This window comes from Periplaneta americana, unplaced genomic scaffold, assembly GCF_040183065.1.
Source record: "Periplaneta americana isolate PAMFEO1 unplaced genomic scaffold, P.americana_PAMFEO1_priV1 scaffold_21, whole genome shotgun sequence".
Classification (NCBI taxonomy): Eukaryota; Metazoa; Arthropoda; class Insecta; order Blattodea; family Blattidae; genus Periplaneta; species Periplaneta americana.
The window spans coordinates 853,463-877,469 of NW_027185502.1; the positions used below are offsets into that span (position 1 = coordinate 853,463).

The 24,007-nt window shown below is 30.0% G+C and overlaps 1 protein-coding gene and 1 long non-coding RNA gene across 3 annotated transcripts in view; one reads left to right on the plus strand and one right to left on the minus strand.

Moving 5' to 3' along the window:
* LOC138693775 (uncharacterized) overlaps window positions 1–6,737 on the plus strand; it is a 70,885-nt gene extending 64,148 nt beyond the window's left edge. The window contains exons 3-4 of the long non-coding RNA XR_011330434.1: window positions 5,700–5,924; window positions 6,215–6,737. This is a non-coding gene — a long non-coding RNA (uncharacterized lncRNA). The remainder of the gene's footprint in view (window positions 1–5,699; window positions 5,925–6,214) is intronic.
* A 2,903-nt stretch (window positions 6,738–9,640) lies between these two features.
* Window positions 9,641–24,007, minus strand: part of LOC138693773 (DNA-directed RNA polymerase I subunit RPA1-like) — a 126,845-nt gene continuing 112,478 nt past the window's right edge. For both annotated transcript variants that reach the window (XM_069817568.1, XM_069817567.1), the window contains exons 21-23: window positions 17,997–18,107; window positions 17,702–17,894; window positions 9,641–14,589 (exon numbers count right to left, since the gene is read on the minus strand). In XM_069817568.1, the coding sequence (XP_069673669.1) occupies window positions 14,477–14,589; window positions 17,702–17,894; window positions 17,997–18,107 (417 nt within the window). In that variant the 3' untranslated portion in view covers window positions 9,641–14,476. The remainder of the gene's footprint in view (window positions 14,590–17,701; window positions 17,895–17,996; window positions 18,108–24,007) is intronic.

Sequence of the window (24,007 nt, forward strand, 5' to 3'; positions counted from 1 at the left end):
TTTTAGAATACCCAGTTGCATGAATGTAGCTTCGCCACTGGTACCAACACCACAAAGCATCAGATTCCTGGAAGACAGGCGACAAACAGCAACAGACATTAACCATAGACTCCTCAGCGATGACGAACAGCGAATGGACCACCTGCGCCATCTGTACAGCCCATGGACTACATCACCGAATATGCCTAAGCAAGGGATACCACAGCCCACCGACGGATGTCAGTGCACCGTATGTGGAGGACCCTGTGATACGTATCACATCATCGAATGCAAAGAAAGAACATTGACACTGTCCCACTATGCAAGCAATGCTAACTTTACTTAATCGTACTTATGTACACAGTGTGTTCAATAAATATATTATTATTATAAATCATTTATCTAATTTATTTATATTTCATTTTTTTATTTATTCATCTATTTTATTTATTTATTTAAATTTAATTTCATTCTATTTAATCATTTATTTATATTTAATTTATTTAATCAATTAATTAATTTATTTATTTATATTTAATTAGGTTATTTATTACTTATATCTATGCAGTATATTTATATTTTATTTATATTTATTAACTTTATTTATTTATTAATTTATTTAATTAATTTAATTTATTTATTCACTTAAATTTAATTTAATTGAATTTACTTATTTATTTACATTTAATTTATTTATATACTTATTTATTTAAAGTTTATTTTATTTATTTATCTTTAGTATATTTAATTATATTTAACTTATTTAATTTATTTATATATTTATTTATTTATCAAATTTATTTATATTTAATTAATTCATTTATTTATATATTTTATTTATATTTTACTTCCATTTAATTTACTTAATTTATTTTGATTTATTTTTTTCATTTATTTATTTATATTTCATTTATTGAATTAATAGATTTAAATTTAATTAATTAATTTATATATATATATTATTTATTTGATTGGTTTATTTATATATTTATTTATTTATTCATTCATTTATTTAATTAATTTAATTATTTATTCATTTATATTTTATTTATATATAATTATTCATTTATATTTTATTTATTTATTTATATTTAATATACTTAATTTACTTATATATCTAAGTAATTTGTTTTCAATTAATTTATTTATTTATGTATTTATTTGGTTATTTATTTCTTTAATATATAGAATTAATTTATTTTGGTATATTTAGTTACTTATTTAATTTATGTATATATATTGTTTTTTAATTTATTTATTTATTTATTTACATATTTATTTTCGTTTGCTTATTTTAATTAATTTATTTAATTTGTTTAATTTTGTTAATTTATTTATTTATTGTATTTTAATTTATTTTATTCTATTTATTTTGTTAATTAATTAATTTATTTTATTCAATATCATTTATTTACTTATTTTATTTTATTTATGTTATTTAATGTATTTATTTTAATTTAATTAATTAATTTTTTTAAAATTATTTATATATTTATTAATTTTATTTACTCTAATTTCTTTTATTTCAAGTTATTTTATTTTAATATATTTTAATTAAATAATTATATTTAATTTATTTTATTTATTATATTTACTTAATTTGTGTATTTATTTTATTTTAATCATTTATTTACTCTATTTTTATTTATTTATTTTTACTTAAAATTTATCTATTTTTTACTTCTTATTCATTTATCTTATTTTATTTATTACAACTTTATTTATTTAATTTACCTTATTTTAATTTATTGTATTCTATTTATGCTTATTTCTTTATTTATTTTCATATATTTAATTATTTTATTTAACATATTTCAATTTCAATATTATTTAATTTAATTTACGTATTTAATTTATTTCTTTAAATCTATTTAAACATTAATTTTATTTCAATTTGTTTTATTTATTTTATTTTAATTATCTAGATAATTTAATCATTTATTTTATTCAACTTTATTTATTTATTCATTTTTATTTATTTATTCTTCTATTTTATTAATTAATATAATTATTTATTCTATTTTATTTATTTTAATTTATTTTATTTTATTGATTATAATTAATTTGTATCATTCATTTTAATTAAATCATTTTAGTTTATTTATTTTTATTTATTTAAATTTATTTATTTATTTTAGTTTATTTCTTTATTTTAATTAAATTCATTCACTTATTTTACTTTACATTTTATTAATTTACTTCATTTATTTATATTTTAATTAAATTTATTCATTTATTTTAATTTATTTCATTTCAACTTATTTAAATAATTTTATTCAATTTATAGTATTTATTTATCTTATTTTTAAGTTTCATTTTTATTCAATTTATTTTATTTTAAGTTCTTTATTTAATTTATTTCATTTTATTTAATATACTTTATTTAATTTTGTTTATTTTATTTATTTTATTTATGTTATTAACTTACTTATTTTATTTACATATTTAGTTTGTCTTAATATCTTTAATTTAATATATTTAAATAATTTATTTATTCTATTTACTTTAATGTATTTTTTATTTCATTTTAGTTTATTTATTTCATTTCATTTATTTTCATTAATTTAATTTCAATTTATTTATTTATATAATTTATTTTATTATTTTATTTATTTTAATTTAATTATTTATATTTTATTTGTTTTAATTTAATTTATTTACTTATTTTATTTATTTATTTTATTTTTATTTACTCAAGTTATATTTTTTCTTTATTGTGCTAAAATAGCATGTTTGACTACTTAATTAATTTATTTTATTTCATTTATTATTTACTTTATTTATTTATTTGATTTATATATATGTACTTTAATTTACTATATTATAAGCTATTTATTTAATTTATTTAATTTAATTCAATTAATTAATTTAATTATTTTATTCATTTATTTATTTTATTTATTCATTTTATTTCTTGATTTATTTAATTTAGTTAATTAACTGAATTTAATTAAGTAATATATTTATTTTATTTTAATTTATTTAATTAATTTATTTATTTAATTATTTTAGTTTATTCATTCATTTAATTAATTTAATTAAATTTATTTAGTTTATTTAATTAAGTAATTTAATTATATATTTATTTCATTTTTTATTCAAATTATTTAATTTAAATTATTTAATTTACTCATTTATTTATTTTATCTATTTATGTAATTTAATTTATTTAATTATTTAATTAATTTATTTTATTTTATTTATTTCATTTATTTAATTGATTTACTTTATTGATTTAATTTAATTTATTTTTTTTTATCTATTTTTTAATTTAATTTATTTTATTCATTTAATTACTTTAATTTATTTAATATAATTTAATATATTTATTTTATCTATTTAATACCTTATTTAATTAATTTATTTAGTTTTACTTATTTATTTAATTTAATTTATTTAATTCAAATTTTTAAATTCAATACATTAATTAATTTCATTTTTTTTATTCATTTATTTTATTTTTTCTTAATCTACTTATTTTACTTTATTGATTTATTTATTTTATTTAGATTATTATTTTTTATTTTAATTCATTAATTTTATTTATTTATATATTTAAATTATTTAATTTAATTTACATAATTTATTTAATATAATTTATTTAGTTTATTTTATTTATTTACTTATTAGTTTATTTAATTAATTTATTTATTTAATTTGCTTATTTATTTTATTTATTTATTTATTTTAATTCATTCAATTATATTTATTTAAATTATTTTATTTTATTTATTTAATTCACTCATTTATTTATTTATTTTATTTATTTAGTTTATTTCATTTATTTACTTATTTGTTCAGTTATTTAATTTATTTAATTAATTTTATTCACTTTTTTATTTTTTCAATTTATTTATTTTATTTTATTCATTTATTTCATTTAAGTTATTTAATATATTTAATTTATGTAATATATTTATTTCATTTTAAATTTATTTATACTTTATTTTATTTTAATTATTTATTTATATTTAATTTTATTTTAATTATTTATTTATTTACTTATTCATTTATATATTTATTTATTTGTATTTAATTTAATTCAATTTCATTTATTGATTTATATTTAATTTTATTTAATTAATTTATTTACAATTTAATTTTATTTCTTTATATTTAATTATTTTCTTTGATTTATTTATTTATATTTAATTTGATTCATTTATTTATTTTATATGTATTTTTGTTTATTTATTTATATTTAATTTTTATTATTTTATTTATTAATTGATTTATTTATTTATATTTAATTTCTTTTAATTGATCTATTTTTGGATTTATTTATATTCAATTTTATCTTAATAACCTTTTTGTTTATATTTGTGTTAAATTTATTTATTTATATTTAATTTTATTTAATTGATTTATTGATTTGATTTAATTTCTTCCCGTAACCACTACAGGTTGCCATCGACAAAGAGTACCACGACAGACAGACAGACACATAGATAGTTTATTTTATTTTAATTTATTTAATTAATTCATTCATTTAATTAATTTATTTATTTAATTCATGTACTTAATTAATTTAATCAAATTTATTTTATTCTTTATTCAATTAATTTATTTAATCTATTTAATTTACTTATTTATTTTATTTATTTATTTTATTTTATTTATTTAATTTATTTTATTTATTTATTTCATTTATTTTTTTAATTTAATTTATTTTATTTATTTAATTTATTAGTTTAATTTATTTATTTAATTTATTTAATATAATTTATTTATTCATTTATTTCTTTATTTTACTTTATTTATTTAATTTATCTAATTATTTAATTTAATTTATTTACACATTTATTAATTTTATTTTATTTAATGTATTTATTTGATCTATTTAATAATTTATTTAATTAATTTATTTACTTATTTATTTAATTTTATTTAGTTACTTATTTAATTTAATTAATTTAATTTAATTTATTTAATTCAATTTATTTAATTCAATACATTAATTAATTTATTTTTTTAATTTTATTAATTAATTTCATTTTATTTATTTAGAACACTTTAAAAATGTGGACATATTCCAGGAACTAAAAATGGATCCTATAGTTAATATTGTTCAACAATATCGACTTCAGTGGAAAAAACATGTCGAAAGGATGGATCGCACTAGATGGCCTAAACAGATTCTTACTTATGTACCAAGAGGAGTGTCATTTACAGCAATAGTGAATAGCATGTCTGACCTTGAAACGAGAGGTCCCGGGTTCAAATCCTGTTTGGGACAAGTTAACTGTTTGAAATTTTTTACAGGGTTTTCTCTCAACCCAATAAGAACAAAAGCTGGGTAGCTTTCGGCGCTGGACTTGTAGCCTACTCATTTCGCTGGCATTACCACCTTCATCTCACTCAGATGCTAGATAACGATCACATCTTCAATTAAAAGTTATTTATTATTTTTATTGTAATTATTTACAAGACTATAAACAGTGAGTTCATTATGTCCCTTTTCACACTGCGTATTGTGATATTTCTCTCTGTGATATTAACATTTTATATAATGAAAAATAAAATTAGTTAGAATCAGTGTCTGCAGCTTCACGCACGTGCTGGTCCCTTTCAATTGGTTTCGGGGGACTTTAAATTGTTACAGCACCAAAATAAGTACGGATTTAGAAAACTGAAACATTGCTCTTGAATGTCGCTTCATGTGTGCAAAGAATATTGTGATGAGATGAAACCAACGGTTTTTATGTGACAATCAATTGCAGAAAACCACAAGACTCTGAACATCATCTCCTTCAAGCTGCTGGTGCATGGTGATGTGGTAAGGAACCCTCCACACCGTTGTCTGACTAATATCAGATTCCCTAGCAATTCTCCTGGTCGAGTCGTGAGGATTGACAAGAACGGCAGCAATGACATCAGCAGATCTCTCGTCTGTCACATCTATTTTGACTGGTTAGGCTGCAGCTGTCCAGTTGCTGTACATGAAAGTATGCTACTTTGTATTGTATATATTTGTATAGTTTTGGCCGATGAATTGTATATGCTTTAAATTGAATAGTAATCTATATAGCTCTACTGATAAATTGCTTGTGTTTGTAATTTGAAGTAGTTTGCATGATATGTATTATCAATTTCTGTATATCACAACTGGTTGAATTGTTTATGCCTTAAATTTAATTAACTTGTTTTGTATTATAATATAGCTCAACTTATGAATGATCGTTTGTGTTTGTAAATTTAATAATCTGATTGGCTATGTATTGTATACTTTTACTAGAGCCATCGATGTAGCTCAGTCGGCAGACTCACTGGGCTGCTGATCCGGAGCTGCGTTCGGGCTTGGGTTGGATCCCCCTTTGGTCTTTGGTTTCTTCCGAGGTTTTCCCCAGCGGTGGGACTGAAGCCGGATGGTCTATGGCGAGTCCTTGGCATCAACCCCTTTGATTTGATTACCTGGTTGGCTTTTTCCGAGGTTTCCCCCACCAAAAGGCAAATGCCAGGTAATATTTTGGCGAGTCCTCGGACCTCATCTCATCTCACTACATCTCGCCAAAATGTAAATGTAAAAAAAAAAAATGTAAAAAAAAATGTAAAAAATTGCACACAATTGTAAAAATTGTAGAAAATTACTAAATTGTAAAACTATAAAAATTTGTAGAAATTGTAATTGTAATATTGTAAAATGTTGACTTGATCCACATCTTAAAGCTTCATTGCTCATGTAAGATCTATGGAATAAAATAAATGAATGAATGAATGAATGAATGAATGAATGAATGAATGAACGAGCACAAGACTGACGAGCACTTTGCGGTTATAAACACTGGGCAGCCCGGAAGCTTCTACGAGATTCGCCCACTATCACCAACATAACAAAACCTTCTTGAGTTGTGTAAACCATTACTGTTTGTAGTACGTAGTAGGTATTTGTAATCATTCTTAACTTTTAGATATTTATTTTATTAGTCACAAAAGTAATTGCATAACTTGAAAAATGTACTTACGTAGGTACAGAGAAAACAAAATACTTTCTTCTTAATGTAGGCCTACATTGTTGGGCAATTCCATCTGAGCTTATTACCTGGCTAAGTGCACTGGCCGTACTGTATTGTGGTGACTAAAGGAAATGCTGCTGTGCGAGCAAAGAGAAGGGGTAGTTTACTTGTATTCACCCCTCGACGGTGCTGCCGGCCACCAGGTCTATACTCAGCCAGGTAATTGTGCGTGTGTAGGCCTACTGTGTTAACATTAAATGAAATAATCTTGTTTATATTTTCTTCTTGTAACATTTCTCAATATTAACGATTAGCTTCTCGTACGTTTCCTTATGGGAAGATCAGGAATTGGTAAAAACGTTTCTTACGTACGAAAGCTGTTTGTTTTCAAGAGCTCTATCAAATGCTATGCTATTTCACCCGACTCCCATTTGAAATTATAAAGTGATACGCCACTGACCCTACTTCCTGTTAGGGCTGATTGCTGAAATCAAGCTCAAGTGAAAGTTCACATGTGGTTTAGTTTAAATATTTTTGTCTCGGAAAATTTTAATGCACTAGTTTTCAAAATAAATGACTGTTACGGGTGATCTCAATCACCCTGTATAAGTACATTTTAATACTAAACATGTTTCTGTATCCCAAAACAATGAATTTTGATCCCTTCTACAAGAGTAAAAATTAAAGAATATTTTTAAAAAGCATAATTCTGAAAGAAGAATGTATGATGTAATGTGGAAGAATAAATTAAGCGAGTCTGATTAAATTTACGTACTGTAGCAGAAGAAATTAAAATTAACGAAAGAATACAATTTAAAGACGAAATACCAGCACTGTACTCGTGGGACTACAGATCCAAATTTCTATGACTAGAAATTGTAAATCCTTAATTATATGACATTACATTGCTTCTACTCACTGTTATGCATAATGTGATTTTATAGCAGTAAAAAAGCTGAAAAAGTAATAAACTTTGGAAATTTAGTTATAAATCTGTTGAATTCTAACAAAACTCTAGCAAAGTCACATAAAATAATCAGTAATCGATTTATTAGTTCGCATTTCTAGTTACATTAGTCATCCAAATTAATCTGAATTAAAATGAAAAGTTTACAAGTAAATATGATGAAAGTACAATAATAATTTTTGTGCGAGATCGTGCGTATTTGCTTGGTTTCCGCACAAAACCAATCCACGGAAAGTCTAAAATTCCACATTCAGTATTCCCAACCTAACACACATAACAATTTCCCTCTTCTTACCGCTTAAGTGACATATTGATTTTACTGCTTAGGCTTTTAACATATTATTTTTAGAGACGTTCAATATAGTCATAATTATAAATTGGAAACTTACCACTGCAATTTCACCTAAATTGCACTGTTAATTATTTTTTTAAATATTTACAAAAATTAAGTAAACTCTACAACTCCACTAAAGTTACTGCATTCGTGATGCATTAAGGAAGCAGTGAAAAAATCAACAAGATTCCAGACTCATCATAGACTGGGGAAAAAAAAAAGACATGTATATCACGGCCTGCTGGAGTATAGTAAACACAGAAAACATTTTAAAGCAACAATGTTGAAGATAGATATTTTTGTTTTGTAAATTTGCCGTCATTGAACAGAAACCAAGATGGAGATTTCATTGCACCTAATTAGAAATTCCTCTTTCAGGTATGTAATAAACGATCTTCGCACAAAATAATGTACGATACACGAGCGGTATGTTTTCTTTCAATTCTCGGAAATTCTCGGAAACTTTTCCTCGAACATGAAAACTTCAACATACCGCTCTTGTAACGCATATTACTGTTACAGTCCATATGTACATTATTCTTAATAAAGCAGTCTGCATTGTTATATAATCAAGATCATACATCATACATCCACTGGTTTAGTTGCACGTGAACGCATCACAATGCCATTCCGAAAAATAAAAGTGTATGCATATCGGAACGTGAGGATGCCAAACTTGACACCCAGTACAAGTTCATTTGGCGATTGCAAAATTGATCAGCATAGTTCCTGCAAATATTCCTTTCAACTAAATCACTGCATGCTTCAATACTTACTGGTATTGTGATGCAGACATTTCAGTTCGCACTTCCAGTACCTCGAAAATTGTGATTTGTGTATTTCCTAGTAAAATACTGCTGTAAAATACTTGAACAAACAGGCGCCAAAACCTTTGATAATGTACTATTTCGTTATTAGAATTTCATACTTCCAACTAGTAAAACAGCGTTGGAAATAATTTACAAAACTAATATGTGATTTTCGACACACGACAATATTTCACTACATGTGTGAATTACAATATGATGTACATTAGCAATACCTTTTCCAGTCTTTATCTAAGCGAATTCAACGTTTCTCTTACTGGTATGAAATTTAGTGCATCTTTTCCAAAAATATAATATTTTCAAAAAGAGGAATGTGTGTGAAGAAAACTATGAATCACTATATTACTGAGATAATGTATTAATCAGACAGTGCAGAGGATTTTACTGAACGTTAAGCATATGTCAGTTGCAGGGGGGTCTCTCCCTCTGCATGCCAAGGACATAACGTCTTGTCACTGTGTAGGGACCGAAAATCCGCTGTCTGGTCGCGACATACAGACGGAATGATCAAATGATATGAAATCTAAAAATATTATGATAACAGTTATAATGAGAACTGATGTGAATGAAATTAATAATGTATAGTCAGTGGCGACTTGCTTTATTGAACATATAGCAGAGCATCATCTCCTTAAATCGAATCAATCTTACTAATGTTAATAGAATACACACCAATTTATGCTACACATTACGTGAGTCTTTGAAAGACACTAGAAGAGCAAGTGCAATTGTGTAGTTCTCTCAGAGGCTCAGTTCAAATGTGCCATATTCTTCTATTCCAGCCCCTAAGCAGAACAGAATGAATGTTACCTACTGACATTAAGCGGATGATGATTCAACACCAGACATTTAATTCCTTGGTCATGTTAGGATGGCACCAGACCATCACTTGACACAAACATAAGATAAAGAATACATTCCAGGTTATTGTGCAACTAGTTCAGAGTTGATATCCATAGTGATATTCCCCAGATACAGCGAAAAAAACAAACACAATAATAATGATGATAATAATAATATGAATTTATTTTTGTCGCTGATATGGTACACAGGTATTGAGTACAACAGGTTCCTGAATAAGGATTGCAGCTGTTTGAGTTTTAAAATTTCTAATTGTTCAACAAGAGTTCGCAAAACAATCCAAACTATTGAAATTATGAATTGAATATATACAAATTGTCGTTTTTCTGTTATTATTATTATTATTATTATTATTATTATTATTATTATTACTAGCCATACCCATGCGCTCCGCTGCACCCGTTAGAAATAAATATAAAATAATTACATAATTAAAATACGACATTTGATCCAGGGAACATTCGTGTTTGATTGAAGGATAAATCGTTTAATATGTTACTTAATTTAAATTGCATCCAAATAATTAAAATGCGATCATTTTGGTCCAGAGACACTCACTTGGTGCAATGACAATTCCTTTAACATGTTTCTTAATTTTTATTACATGCAACCATAGTTTAATGAAGATTGACATCATTTAGATTTAATGTGTATATTTTATTTTACTTGTTATAGGTTTCCATTGAATTATGGTAATAACTTAATTTTAACCCTTGTTTTCTACGTATTCAGTAAATGGCACTTGGCCCACTATGGTACTGAACCCTTCAAATAACTTAAATTATATTATATAATATTACATATTATATTATATTATATCAGAAGTTACTGTAATAACATTATAGCATTATGTCCATCTAGAGAAACTACACTTTCCAGTGGTGAAATAATAATTAATTATACAAATCGGTTAATTTAGCTTCCGATATTACTTCATACAAACACAGAAACATTCTCTGTAGGCTATCTTTCATAGCTTTCGATTGTTGCTGTCCAAGGCCCCTTATAGTCTAAATCATTTGTTTTTTAATTCATTACACGGCCTTAGATGGCAGTTTTTTTATTTTAAAACTCATTTATCTCATTAAATATCAGTCCTATCAAAATTTTTCAAGGAATAAAACTTATCGCAAATTATTTTTAAAGAAACTTTTGTTATGTAACATTTTTCACAAAAATCAATAATAAGCGAGATATTTCGATTTATTTAATTCAGGCCCCCTTATAACCCCCCTTTTAAATGTATTTTGAATGCCATATAGCCTAAAATCTAAGTTACAACGAACTTAATTTATATTCCAATTTTCATCGAAATTCGTTCAGCCATTATCGCGTGAAAAGGTAACAAACATACAGACAGACATACAAACAAAAATTTCAAAAAAGCGATTTTCGGTTTCAGGGTGGTTAATTATATATGTTAGGACCAATTATTTTTGGAAAATCGAAAATTACCAGAAAAATTTCGGCTACAGATTTATTATTAGTAATAGATTATTATTATTATTATTGATGCACTACCGAATTTCTGACCACAAGATGCCACTGACAAAGAATTTATCATAGCAGTAAACACAATTTAAGAAACACATTACCGGTACTATCAATTTCTCAAATTCCATAATGACAAGAGATTCCATATGAATGTGAAATGTTTCAGAAATACGTTAAACATAATGAATATGAAGCTTTAATGAGGAAATTGCTTCAGGAAAAAATGTCAAAATTTATGAATGGGAGTAGCCCCTAATGTTATCAGTCTTATACAGAAGTGTATGTATGAATGAATTTGAGGAACCTTATTTCAAAATAAACTTTACCCTCTGAATCTCTTTTCGGCTGTTCAAATGTGAAAGTTATTCTTGGTGCTAGGGGATATGTTACAATTCTGGCTGACAAGAACAGACACTTTTTTCACAGAAAGATGATGGACAATTTTATTGAGAACCCTAGGACCAACTTTCCCAACACTGTCTTTGTCCTTCACAGATTTTATTTTAACCCATTATGAGTTTGTGGTAACACAAAATTACACCATTGGAAACATTTTTCAAGCTCCCTTTCAAAATTCTGTACATTTTTGCAAAATTATCCACGGATCTAAGTAAAAGAGATTTCAAGCTTTAAAATGATGTATTGCACAATTGTCTTTCACTCACTTTATGTCTGGTCTCTTCTGACTGGCTTCACCCCTAGCCAAAAGTGCCGTCGTTTTGGTAGTGCCGGTTATTTGGGTGCTGGATATGAAGGATTTTACTGTATATAGATACAAGCTTAGATTAGATTAGGATAGATGGGATGGATTGGATATATCAGACAGACAAGCAGATATAGATACAGATATAGGTGGACGGGCAGGCAGGCAGGCAGATAACAAGAGAGAGGGGAAAGTGAGTGAAGAGTTCTATACTAAGTTTAGTTAATATCTAAAAGATACATTATGTTGCAATATTTAGTTTTATTCATAACACCATTCTGCATGGATTTTGTTGTTTTGAAATAAATGAGCATTTCTGATTCACAATTTCACACTGATTGCAAAAATGAAATCTGTTTTCGCATACATCAGAATATTTTACAATTCAAAATTTTATGTTTTCAATATTTTTCGTAATATAGTAATATTACAGTGTGCTTGTCGTTTGTTAAAAAGGCACAACAGCTTATAATTTAAACTTTATTACTTAAAATGTGACATAATATATTTTATTATGTTTGTATTTGATACTTATTAAAATCTACTGACTGTATCCACCCTTAGGGGATGTACAAAATTGTACCCTTTCCCTTACAATTAACTGAAGTTAAGACATCCGTTGTTTATTCTTGGAGATTTTTATCTGTCTGCACCCAACATTATCTATAGACAGGATGTTGAAATGTTTAGTGTCTCAGGTCATAAAAAATTATGAAGGAAATATTTACTCTTAGAGATTGCTATTGAAACTAACAATGAATTAGAGAAATGACATAGGGTCCCTGTATATATATTTATTTATGGAAGTGCAATCCAGCTTATGAGGCTACAGATTTCCTTACTGAGATAATAAACCTATCCCGTTTTAAAAGTTTCAAAATTAGAAGTTCAATTTTGTGTTGTTGGTTGTCGTGTAAAAGTAAAGTGTGTGAGTTCTCATTTTTCTGCGAGAGTACGACATAATAGTGTTGTTTCATAGAAATGTCGAAACGTGGTTGTGTAAATGATCCAAATTTGTTTTGCTATATATGTGGGTCATATACGTTAGTAAAACAGAGACAGAATATAACAGCTTTTGTAAAGAATACTTACTTTCAATATTTTGGCATTAAGTTAGGAGACCAGGACAAATCCTGGTGCCCCCATAAAGTATGTCGTAGTTGTGTTGAAGAGTTGAGAAGTTGGAAAAATGGAAAAAGGAAGTCATTGCCCTATGATTTGGAGGGAACCTACAAATCATAGAGACGACTGTTATTTTTGTACAGTTAAGGTAGCTGGATATACTGCTAAAAACAAGAAAGATATTCTATATCCTAACATTCCCTCTGCCATTCGGCCTGTACCTCATGGTCCTGATATTCCCGTTCCGCTACCCCCTGAATCAGATACATTGCCATCTGGTTCCAGAAGCACTGAAATTGAATCTCCAGTGGATCATACTTATGAACCAGGCAATACTGGTGATGATAGATGTTTTAATCAAAGTGAGCTTAATGATTTAGTGAGGGATTTAAATTTGCCTAAAGAATCAGCAGAACTATTAGGTTCTGAGTTAAAAGAAAAGAAAGTATTGGCTGAAGGTACATATTTTTCATGGTACTGGCATCGTCAGAAGGAACTTGTCCCTTTTTTTTTTGCTGAAGAAGAAAATTTAGTGTATTTCCAAGACACCCTTGCCATCTTAAAATTTTATAACGTATACTATAATTCCAAAGAGTGGAGGTTCTTCATAGATTCTTCTCAGAAAAGTCTTAAATGTGTTTTGCTTCATAATGGAAACATTGCGGACTATTGCTGGATATTAAAAAGGGACTGCTCTGAACAACATGCAAGGAGGTCAAGGAGGAGAAAATTTGAAGTGCAATATTGAGGTAAGGTTATGAAAGTGCTTATAATTAATAATTAATATTAATTAATGATAAATTAGTGACAAATAGCAAATTGTGGCCTAGTTTTTCTCACAAAAGTCTTGTTGAAAATAATTTTTATGACGTTTCACAAAGCTATAATTTCATTTCTAGTTATTCATGAACTGTCTGAAAACCTGACGTGATGGGGGAAAATGGAGATTATTTTCGAATTCAGCACAAAAAATCCGTTTGGAATCACCTATCAGATTGAAAACAACAGAAAATAAGTTCTGAAATGCAGAGCGGTGTAATCATTCTTATAACTTTCCACATGTCTTAATGAATTCCTCACGATTTGTCAATAATTATGCAGCTCATTTATCGTCTTGGATAATCGGAAGTAAGACATTATAAATTTGTAGCTGTACTTTTTTTTATATTACAATTACAGTATTCTGTTAAATACAAAGTTCCATTCTTTTACTTTAATTACACATTTCAATCCTCTTCAAAACTGTGAAAAGGAATACTTCAGGAACAGATTGAACATCCCTGTTCCACCCATCACTGGCTGTCCAACCATCAGACGGCTTGTAGGCGACTGCAAGTCATCTCGTTTTCCTGCAAAATGAAAGTATTCATAATTATACAACTAACATTAATATACTGTATGTGGTAAAAACAGCAGTACAATACAGTAACTTCTAGTACTGATGATAATCAAGGAAATAATTAATTGTAGTAACTATTAACAGATTATGATGGTTAATAATAAGGTAGGCCCACTTTGTACAGCAGAACTCTATTATCCGTGCTGATGAAGGGAGTGGACTCAATGGTTAATCCATACCATGATGAGAACCGATAAGCTAATACATTGAATTGGATCCGTCTATGCTTATCTACATAACAAATAATAAAGTTTTCGCACAGGCTTCTGCGGCTGGTGTACATGGTGTGTGGATAAGCTTCGGGGCTTCTACTGCCACCAACACCAAAACAACGCGGTGGAAGCCCCGAAGCTTATCCACACACCAAACAATAAAGTTATTTGTCACATTTTATTAGCTTGAACGTTTTCGGCTCCAAGGAGCCATCTTCAGAAAATTATGCCTGAGAAAACATATAAATAAGGACGATGAAAGAGTAATGGAACGGAGAAAAATTCTCTCTGGCGCCGGGATTTGAACCCGGGTTTTCAGCTCTACGTGCTGATGCTTTATCCACTAAGCCACACTGGATACAACTCCGACGCCGGTTAGAATCATCTCAGATTAAGCTCCAACTCTTGGGTTCCCTCTAGTGGCCACCCTCTGCACTACGTCATAGATGTCTATGAACGCAGGACCGAAGTCGACACATGTGCTGACGTGCACTCGATATGAGTGACTAGTTGGCCGGGATCCGACGAATAAGCGCCGTCCAGTGTGGCTTAGTGGATAAAGCATCAGCACGTAGAGCTGAAAACCCGGGTTCAAATCCCGGCGCCGGAGAGAATTTTTCTCCGTTCCATTACTCTTTCATCGTATGATGAAGCAGAATATCTGCATGGAAATATCATATGTACTTCGGTACATTAAAATAATATATATGATATGCGTAAATCACTTCGTGATTTAAGACGGCGCTTATTCTGTCGGATCCCGGCCAACTAGTCACTCATATCGAGTGCACCTCAGCACATGTGTGGACTTCGGTCCTGCATTCATAGACATCTATGACGTAGTGCAGAGGGCGGCCACTAGAGGAAACCCAAGAGTTGGAGCTTAATCTGAGACGATTCTAACCGGCGTCGGAGTTGTATCCAGTGTGGCTTAGTGGATAAAGCATCAGCACGTAGAGCTGAAAACCCGGGTTCAAATCCCGGCGCCAGAGAAAATTTTTCTCCGTTCCATTACTCTTTCATCGTATGATGACGCAGAATATCTGCATGGAAATATCATATGTACTTCGATACATTAAAATAATATATATAAATAAGGGTTGGTACATACGTGTTATGTGATACAATGTGAGCAATAAGCAAGTTATGAGCCTCTGCTATAAACAATTATGAACTCCAAAGTGATTAAAAAGTAGTTAAAATAGGATAAAAGCTTATATAAGCTGTGATCAATAAAATATTAAAATAGAAAATGTTGTTCTGATTATAATTTGCTGAACCATCTCAGACAAAGGCTCCAGTATGTTGTCTTGAATGGAGACAATTCAACTGTAATATGGAATAAAATGTGGACCAAAATAATACATGCATAATAGGAAATTACAAACTAATAACAATGAAATGTACTTATGTAAAGCTTAACAATGTTGAATCGTATACAAGCTTAATATAATAACATTAATATAATATCTGGTTACAAGCTTCGCGTACCGAATTATGGATGGAACAGTTGCTATTAATCTGAGTAATGTTATGAAATGGTTTAAGTGGGGTTTAATAAGTTATAAAATAATTATTAATATGTCTAAACAGCGTTATCTTGGGGTATAATGAATGAACAAACTTACAATCGTGTGTGTAGTAACGGTGCTTCCAAAGTCTATGATGGTAGAGAGCCAACTGTTGGGCGCGCTTCGTTTACAGGTATTACTAAACTTAGGTAGCAGCTGACGGTGGAAGGGAGGGGGGAAGTTGGTTATAGGCTGACAAGCAGGCACGTGGGTTGTGTATTCAGAGTGAAAAGTGGGTTGCGCAGATTGGGAACTTGTTCATTCAAAAGCGATATTTGCCCAGGCTATATGAAAGTGTTCAGCTGCGTTGATGTATGTGCTAGGGAGAATAATGTGCAAAGCCTCATTTATATTGGTTAATTCATGGCCTTGCTCGATCAGATGGGTGCCGAACTTAGACTTTCTCCTGTTATGCTTAAAGTCGGCAACATGTTCACTGCACTTCGTTCTAAAGTTTCTACAAGTCTGGCCAATAAATTTATGTGGGCAGTTCTTGCATTGCAACATGTATATGCCTCCACTTTGACGTCTATCACTGGTGTTGAGCTTATTTGGAATTATGTTATTTCATTTGTTATTTGAGCAGAAAGCTATGCCAATGCCGTGTTTTTTTTTAAATTACTAAGTTGGTTAGAAACTTTACCGAAATATGTCATATTAACCCATTCTTTTTTTTTTGGTAGTAGGGGGAAAGGGAGAGAGGGGGGAGGGAGGGGGAGGGGAGAGGGGAAGCTATAGGGGGAGGGGAGAGGGAGAGTGTGTGTTGGATAATCCGCTGATCAGTTAATAGGGTGACGAATAATCGAGGTTATACTGTAAACATGAGCTAATTACAGTACTTTTGAGCATTGTAACACGTTTCTTTTTCATGTGGTTCTTGAAAATTTATTTCTTGCTCTTGATTAGGTCCGAAGTAAATTTTATGAATAAGAAAACTATGACTTTGTAAAAAAAAAAAATAATAATAATAATAATAATAATAATAATAATAATACTATACATATACCCAAATCCCTTTAACACTTTTTGGGGAATCAGGAGGGGTGAGGGGTGTCAGGGAAAGATTTAAGGGAAGGAAAGCGAAAGGGGGAAATATTAAAGTGAAGTTTCACATTCTATTCACCATAGAATACGATTTAAAGCAGCAAATATTGCAGGAAAGTGTAAGAACAATGAAATAATGACCCACAGAAATAACTCAGACGTTACATTATTTCACTCCAAATGTATAGATGAATTCAATGTGTGAAATGTAATCGGTATTAAAATATTAGCTTGCCTCGTGTCACAGCCCTTCTCAGAAAGTTCACCGACGCCTCAAAAGACATTTGCTGCAGAGGAGACACATTACGTTCCATTTCTTTTCTGCTGAATGGATCATATTTCCCACTGACAGTCATGTAGTCTGCCACCAGAAGCAAGTGTCGTGGTTCAACAGTGATGCCATACACTTGGAACACATCTTGGATTTCCTTAAAATAAATATACAATTTAACAATTGAGTATAACAACATTATTTATTTTTTGGAAAAAAAAATACAGAAAAATAAACTAAGCTATTTCAATTTGCGTACCTTCACTATTACTCTTCTAGCTGCTTCTATTCCGAAAGTCTCTGCCATTTTGTGGACATCATTTGTATAGAGTCGGTTGAGATCAAGAAGTTTATGAAATTTATACATTTCCTGAAAATTAAAAACATTATCATACAAAATCAGTAATCAGTTAGAAAGAATAAGACTGTTTTGCTTGTAATAAATATAACCTCAGTACATTACAATACTCGTATTACGGTACCAATCTGAAATATATGATAAAACGTTAACAGATGGTTAAGACCGTCAGATTTTTGTACTGGAAACCTGAGCACAAATCCCAGCAGAACTTATGGTAGATAAAAGCAGTGTCGGGGCAGGTTTTCTCGAAATATTTCTCATCTCCCTGCCATCATTTCATAATCTCTCGATAAAATTATCATTAATATCAGTGTGAAAAGTAAAATGAAATTAGTATATTATATTACTTTCACGAAACATCAATCCTATAGTAAATCTAAATGTTCCATACAAATTCACAGAGTTGCTAATTTGTGTCATTCAGGTTTGCTGTAGTGAACTGTAATCTCACATGTCATTTTTTTGTTAAATATTTACCTATATGACCAGCCTTCCTCTTGCAGGAATACATGTTGAAATGGATGGGCAAATATTAAACAATTCGATGGCTTTCTTCATATTATCTTGTTTTGCGATGCTTCATCATCTGCTATGGTTATCTAGCATCTGAGTGAGGTGAAGATGATAATGCCAGCAAAATGAATCCAAGGTTACCCAGCATTTGCTCTTAATGGGTTGAGGGAAAACTCTGGAAAAAACCTCAGTCAGGTAACTTGTTCCAATTGGGATTTGAACCAGGGCCCACTCGTTTTTTCCAGGGTTTTCCCTCAACCCATTAAGAGCAAATGTTGGGTAACCTTGGATTCATTTTGCTGGCATTATCATCTTCACCTCACCCAGATGCTAGATAACCATAGCAGGTGATGAAGTATCATAAAAAAGATAATATGAAGAAAACCATAGAATTTTTTAATATATGCCCATCCATTACTCCACAGTGGTGGACATATTGTCTTTCTTACATGCACTTTGAAACAATATGATTCAAAATATTTTACAATAAAATTTTCTCGTAGTGTATAAATAACCATCTCTTATTTACTGACTTTGGTAGAGCTTACAGCAGCATTAAATAAATTTTATTTGGATAGCCTGTACGAATATGGTGCCTCTCACAATTATTGTTATTAGAGACACTCAAATTTCGCGACTCTCGAAAATTTAAAAACATTTCAAAATGATGGGAAACGTATTTTTAAGTAATTTGTAATATATTTACATGTATTTCGACACATCCGCGATTTTTTTTAAATTTGTCTCTATCAGCAAATTTCTACTTTTACTCGAGAAATTGAATAGCACTAGCAAAAAATCGTAAATTAAAGTCGTTATTCCCCTGCATTTTTTCTTCCTCCCCCCCCACATTCAGCAATTTATTAACAAATCAATCAATCAATCAATCAATCAATCAATCAATCAATCAATCAATCAATCTTCTTAATGTATCCAGCTGTTTGCTGACAACATAAAGTCCAATATAGTCCACTGTAGTCTATTCAGTTGTTGTTTTTCACGAGAAATAAGGGGTATTTTGATTGGTGTTCATTATAGATGCCTGTTGCTAGTAGCCAGAGTTGGAGTGTAGTCAATATATACTCAAAATATATATGCTGCAGGGGTTTATGGATGGAAGTATAGAAGAATGTGTTCCAGATCTTCATTTTTATTATTACACCACAGACAAGTAGGATTATCAGAAATGTGAAATCAGTGTAGGTACAATTGAGTGACAATGTGACCTGTTCTGGCTCTTGTTAAAAATGTTTGAACATGTCTGGGCAAGTTTTTGTACATTTCCAGGTCATTTGGTTTCTTTTGTACAGAATGTAAAATTTTTCCTTTATCAGAAGAGAGCCAATTGTTGATCCATAGGTTTGTAAAATGATACTTTACTGAAGCAAAAGCACTGGATAGAGATATCACTTGAAGAGGTCTTGGTTGCAAATATGTTGCCTGTTTTGCAATATTATCGACTTTCTCGTTTCCAGGTATACCACAATGACTAGGTATGGAATGAAATGTTATTTCCTTTTGGAGTTCTTTTAGTTTACTTAGTTGTTTCTGAATTGGAATAATTCTATGTGCATATAGGTTTGGTACATATTTAATTAAATTAAATATAGCCCCCTTGGAGTCGGTAAGTATGCAAATAGATTTTTCAGGAATTTGAGTAACACACTGAAGAGCAGCATCAATAGCTAGCAATTCAGTGTCAAGACTGGAGGAGGATGAACATGGTATGAAATAACTTTCTTGATATTTTGGAATATAATACCCTGCTCCTGATGTCCCATTATTAGGATTTAGAGATCCATCTGTATAAATTTGAAGGTGATCCTTATTTATGTGCTGCAGAGTAGTTTGATGGAATCTAACTTAAGAATGTATGGAGGATCATTTTTGGAATGATTTCCTGGAATTTGTATGCTATGTTCTGGAATCTGGAAGTACCAAAACAAGTATGTTGCCGCTATTAACAAAGTATCACGCGAATATAGATAAAATGCCACAATGACCCAAGCAAATTAGCGCTGACCATTCCGTTGGTGATGTAACGACGATATCTGTGAATACCTGAACGTGAGCGCTATTTTCATGATGGTGTAACGAAAATATACGAAAATACCCAAATGTATAAAACCACGTCTCACCTCGCACGCGCATTATCTCCATATCTCCATGCACTCCAGTTCCATTCCAGTAGTATAAGGAGAAGATTGATGTAGTACATTCATTTGAGAAACATTCATTATGCCACCGAAACTCAGTTTAGATGAACGGATCAAACAATTCTCCCAAGATGGAATGAAGAGGTCTGGAAATAATATTATAATGCTGAGCAATAAGCGAGTGCATGGAAAGCTACTATTTCTTTTTCCCCTTGCATACTATTAGAACAGTAAACAATACCTGTTGCCATACTGAGCTCTTTTAATTCAGGTATAGATGATCACAGAACCCAAGAATTTTCCTTTTCACCCAAGAAATTTAGGTGATTTTATTCAAGAAATTTGAGGATCCCTAACAATTATGTATGATTAAAGTTTGCATAGAAGATTCAAGATGTAAAATTAAAATCTATCATTATACGAGTATTACCCTCCAATAGTCGTCCTCAGTGGTCTAGTGAGTAACATGATTGCCACTGGAACCGAGGTTTGTAGGTTCAAATCCAGCTGAGAATAATGGATATTTAAGGATGATAAAAATCTCTACTATGGCTTCCTTCAGAAGGAAAGCAAAGCTGTGGGGCCCACATCATAAATCTTTGATGAGTCTCAGTCCGTTGCATCTCCAAATACCTCATGCCATATTTGTATGGACAGCCCACATGTCTACGTCCTCTTGGTTTGTTTTGTAGTCTGTCATCTTTTATACAGTACATGTGGTTCATCCATTACCTTTTTGGAGTATTGGTGTTGTTTGGTCAACTGTCTGAACCTCACAAGTGATACCAAGAAAGCACCACTTATGAGGCAACTAGGCCAGAAGATAATGGGGTAGGATAGCCAGTTCCTTTCACCCTCCATCGCATATATCGCCCACAAGCTACATATTACACTAGTCAGACTTCAGATGTATACAAATAATTGTTCTTTCTCTTACACATATCGTCAAGTGAGATGTACTATTTTATAATAGACGTACATATCAGCCAGAACCTCAATCAGAGGATTTGGAGTATCTGAGTATTAATAATCTCCCCATGACTCACAGGTTATCAACCTGTTGCAGGAATAGTCCGCAGAAGGGACTGCCTCCTCTCTGCTTGCAGCCAGCTGCCGAATTATTAACCCTAATCAGAGAATGGCCTCTTTCACCTCAGTTTAATCATAGAGCCATTGAGGGCTTCCCCCTTGTTATCCCAGTCATGGGATCACGTAACAGGGGCCCTTAGATTTAAAGTAAGATTGCCAGATGTCCCAGTTTCCCAGAGACAGTCCCTGAATTTTGCTTCTTGTCCCTGGATTTAATAATTTTCTCCCAGATATCCCCTGATTTTCATTGTTAATTATTATTGATGTGGTTTAATGATCCTTGCACATTGCTATGATAAATTTTGCTAATGCAACTTTGCTGCTTTTTCATGATGCCGTAATTAAAACTGAAGGTCAAGAAGTAACTGCACTTGCGTCAAGAAGATACATTTATTCAACTACAGTAAAATCCTTCATAACCGGCAATATCAAAACAACATCACTAGACATGGCTAGACCAAAAAAAAAAAAAAATAGGTTTTAGTTTCGTTTAAATGGTGAAGGAAATAGTTCATTCAACATCAGTCTTCTCTAGTGTCAATATGGCACCAGTTGCGTCCTAGTTAAAATCGAGGGCTGCAGTTGACGAGTGATGGTAAAGCAGTGATTTGGCAAGTGTGTAACAAACATATCGCATGTTCTATGAAATCCCAGCTTGAACTACATGTACAAAGTGGTCAGCATAGAAAAAACCAACAAGAAGAAACAAATACTTTGAACACAGATGAAGAATCCTTCACCTTCAAGTAATCCTTTTAATAGAGACTTATGCAGTGCGATCATTGCAGCCAATATTCCATGGTATAAACTTGAAGTGTCTGAATTCACATCTTTCCTGCAAGCAACATGTTCCTCATCAATCAACACTATGCAAGAATTGTCTGCAAGTCTGCTATGAGCAGTGTACAACACACAGGAAATGCTTTCATAAGGGTTGCTGTTGATTAAATTAAATTATAGTTTATTTAATGATGCTTGCAACTGCATAGGTTATATCAGCATTGCCGGTGAGCTGAAATTTTGTCTCGCAGGAGTTCTTTTACATGCCAGTAAATCTACTGACATGAGCCTGTCGCATTTAACCCATATATGCCTGAAATATTCTTTTAGAATTTTTGTGTATTTTTCAAATCTCATTTAATGCAGTATATAACTGAAGTATTTGTATGGTGTCGAAACATTCTAGTTGTAACTAGTTGAGCTAGAAACAGGTGTCCTTTTAAAAGGACAGTAGGCATATGAGCATAAATTTTGAGGAATAATTGTATACTATGTGTACATGAAAGGAAACAATGTAATTGTTGTAATTTACAATTATTATTATTATTATTACTATTATTGTTATTATTATTATTATTATTATTATTATTATTATTATTATTATTATTATTATTAACAAATTATTAAGTTGTTACTTTATTACAGTTTATTTATTATTACTACTAATATTATTCTGAAGAATGATGCATTGTAGCTAAATTCGTTTTAACTCTAGAATGCTTTCGTCATTGAATAGTATTGTATTGCTATTGATACGTAAAAATAAGTAATAGGCGAAAAGAGTGTTGAAGTTTCGAGGAGGAGTTATATTGGGAGAGAAGTGACGATACACATAATGAAGCAATTGATGTGGCAATGTCGAGAGACAGGTTTCAATTCATTTCTAAAATCTACATTTTTATGATAATGGCAATTTAGATAGAAAATAAGACGTCTTCTAAAAATACTAAATGAAAAACAATAGAAACTTATGTCCGTTCAATACCTCCCTCCAGAACATCACCAGTCCTCTACTTGTAAACATATCTTGCTGTGTAAATCTGGCTTTCAGGTATATCTCCCTGTGAAGCAGACTTGAATAATTTCAAAGAAAAAATTGTTCCGGAGCTGGGTATCAATCCCAGGACCTTTGGCTTAGCGCACCAACGCTCTGCCGACTAGCTACCCACCAACTACACCCGACACTGTCTCAACTTTTCCCTTCATATCCACACACCTCAGTGGGCTGACAAGACGCCAGAAACCCAATTTTGAGTGCACACGAACTCTGTGTGGCATTTGTAGGCTGCATTATAGTGACATGTCTGTATTTGAGGTGAAATTTCGCCCGTAGCATAATTTTCAAACGTAGATAGCATTTTATGCAGGGAA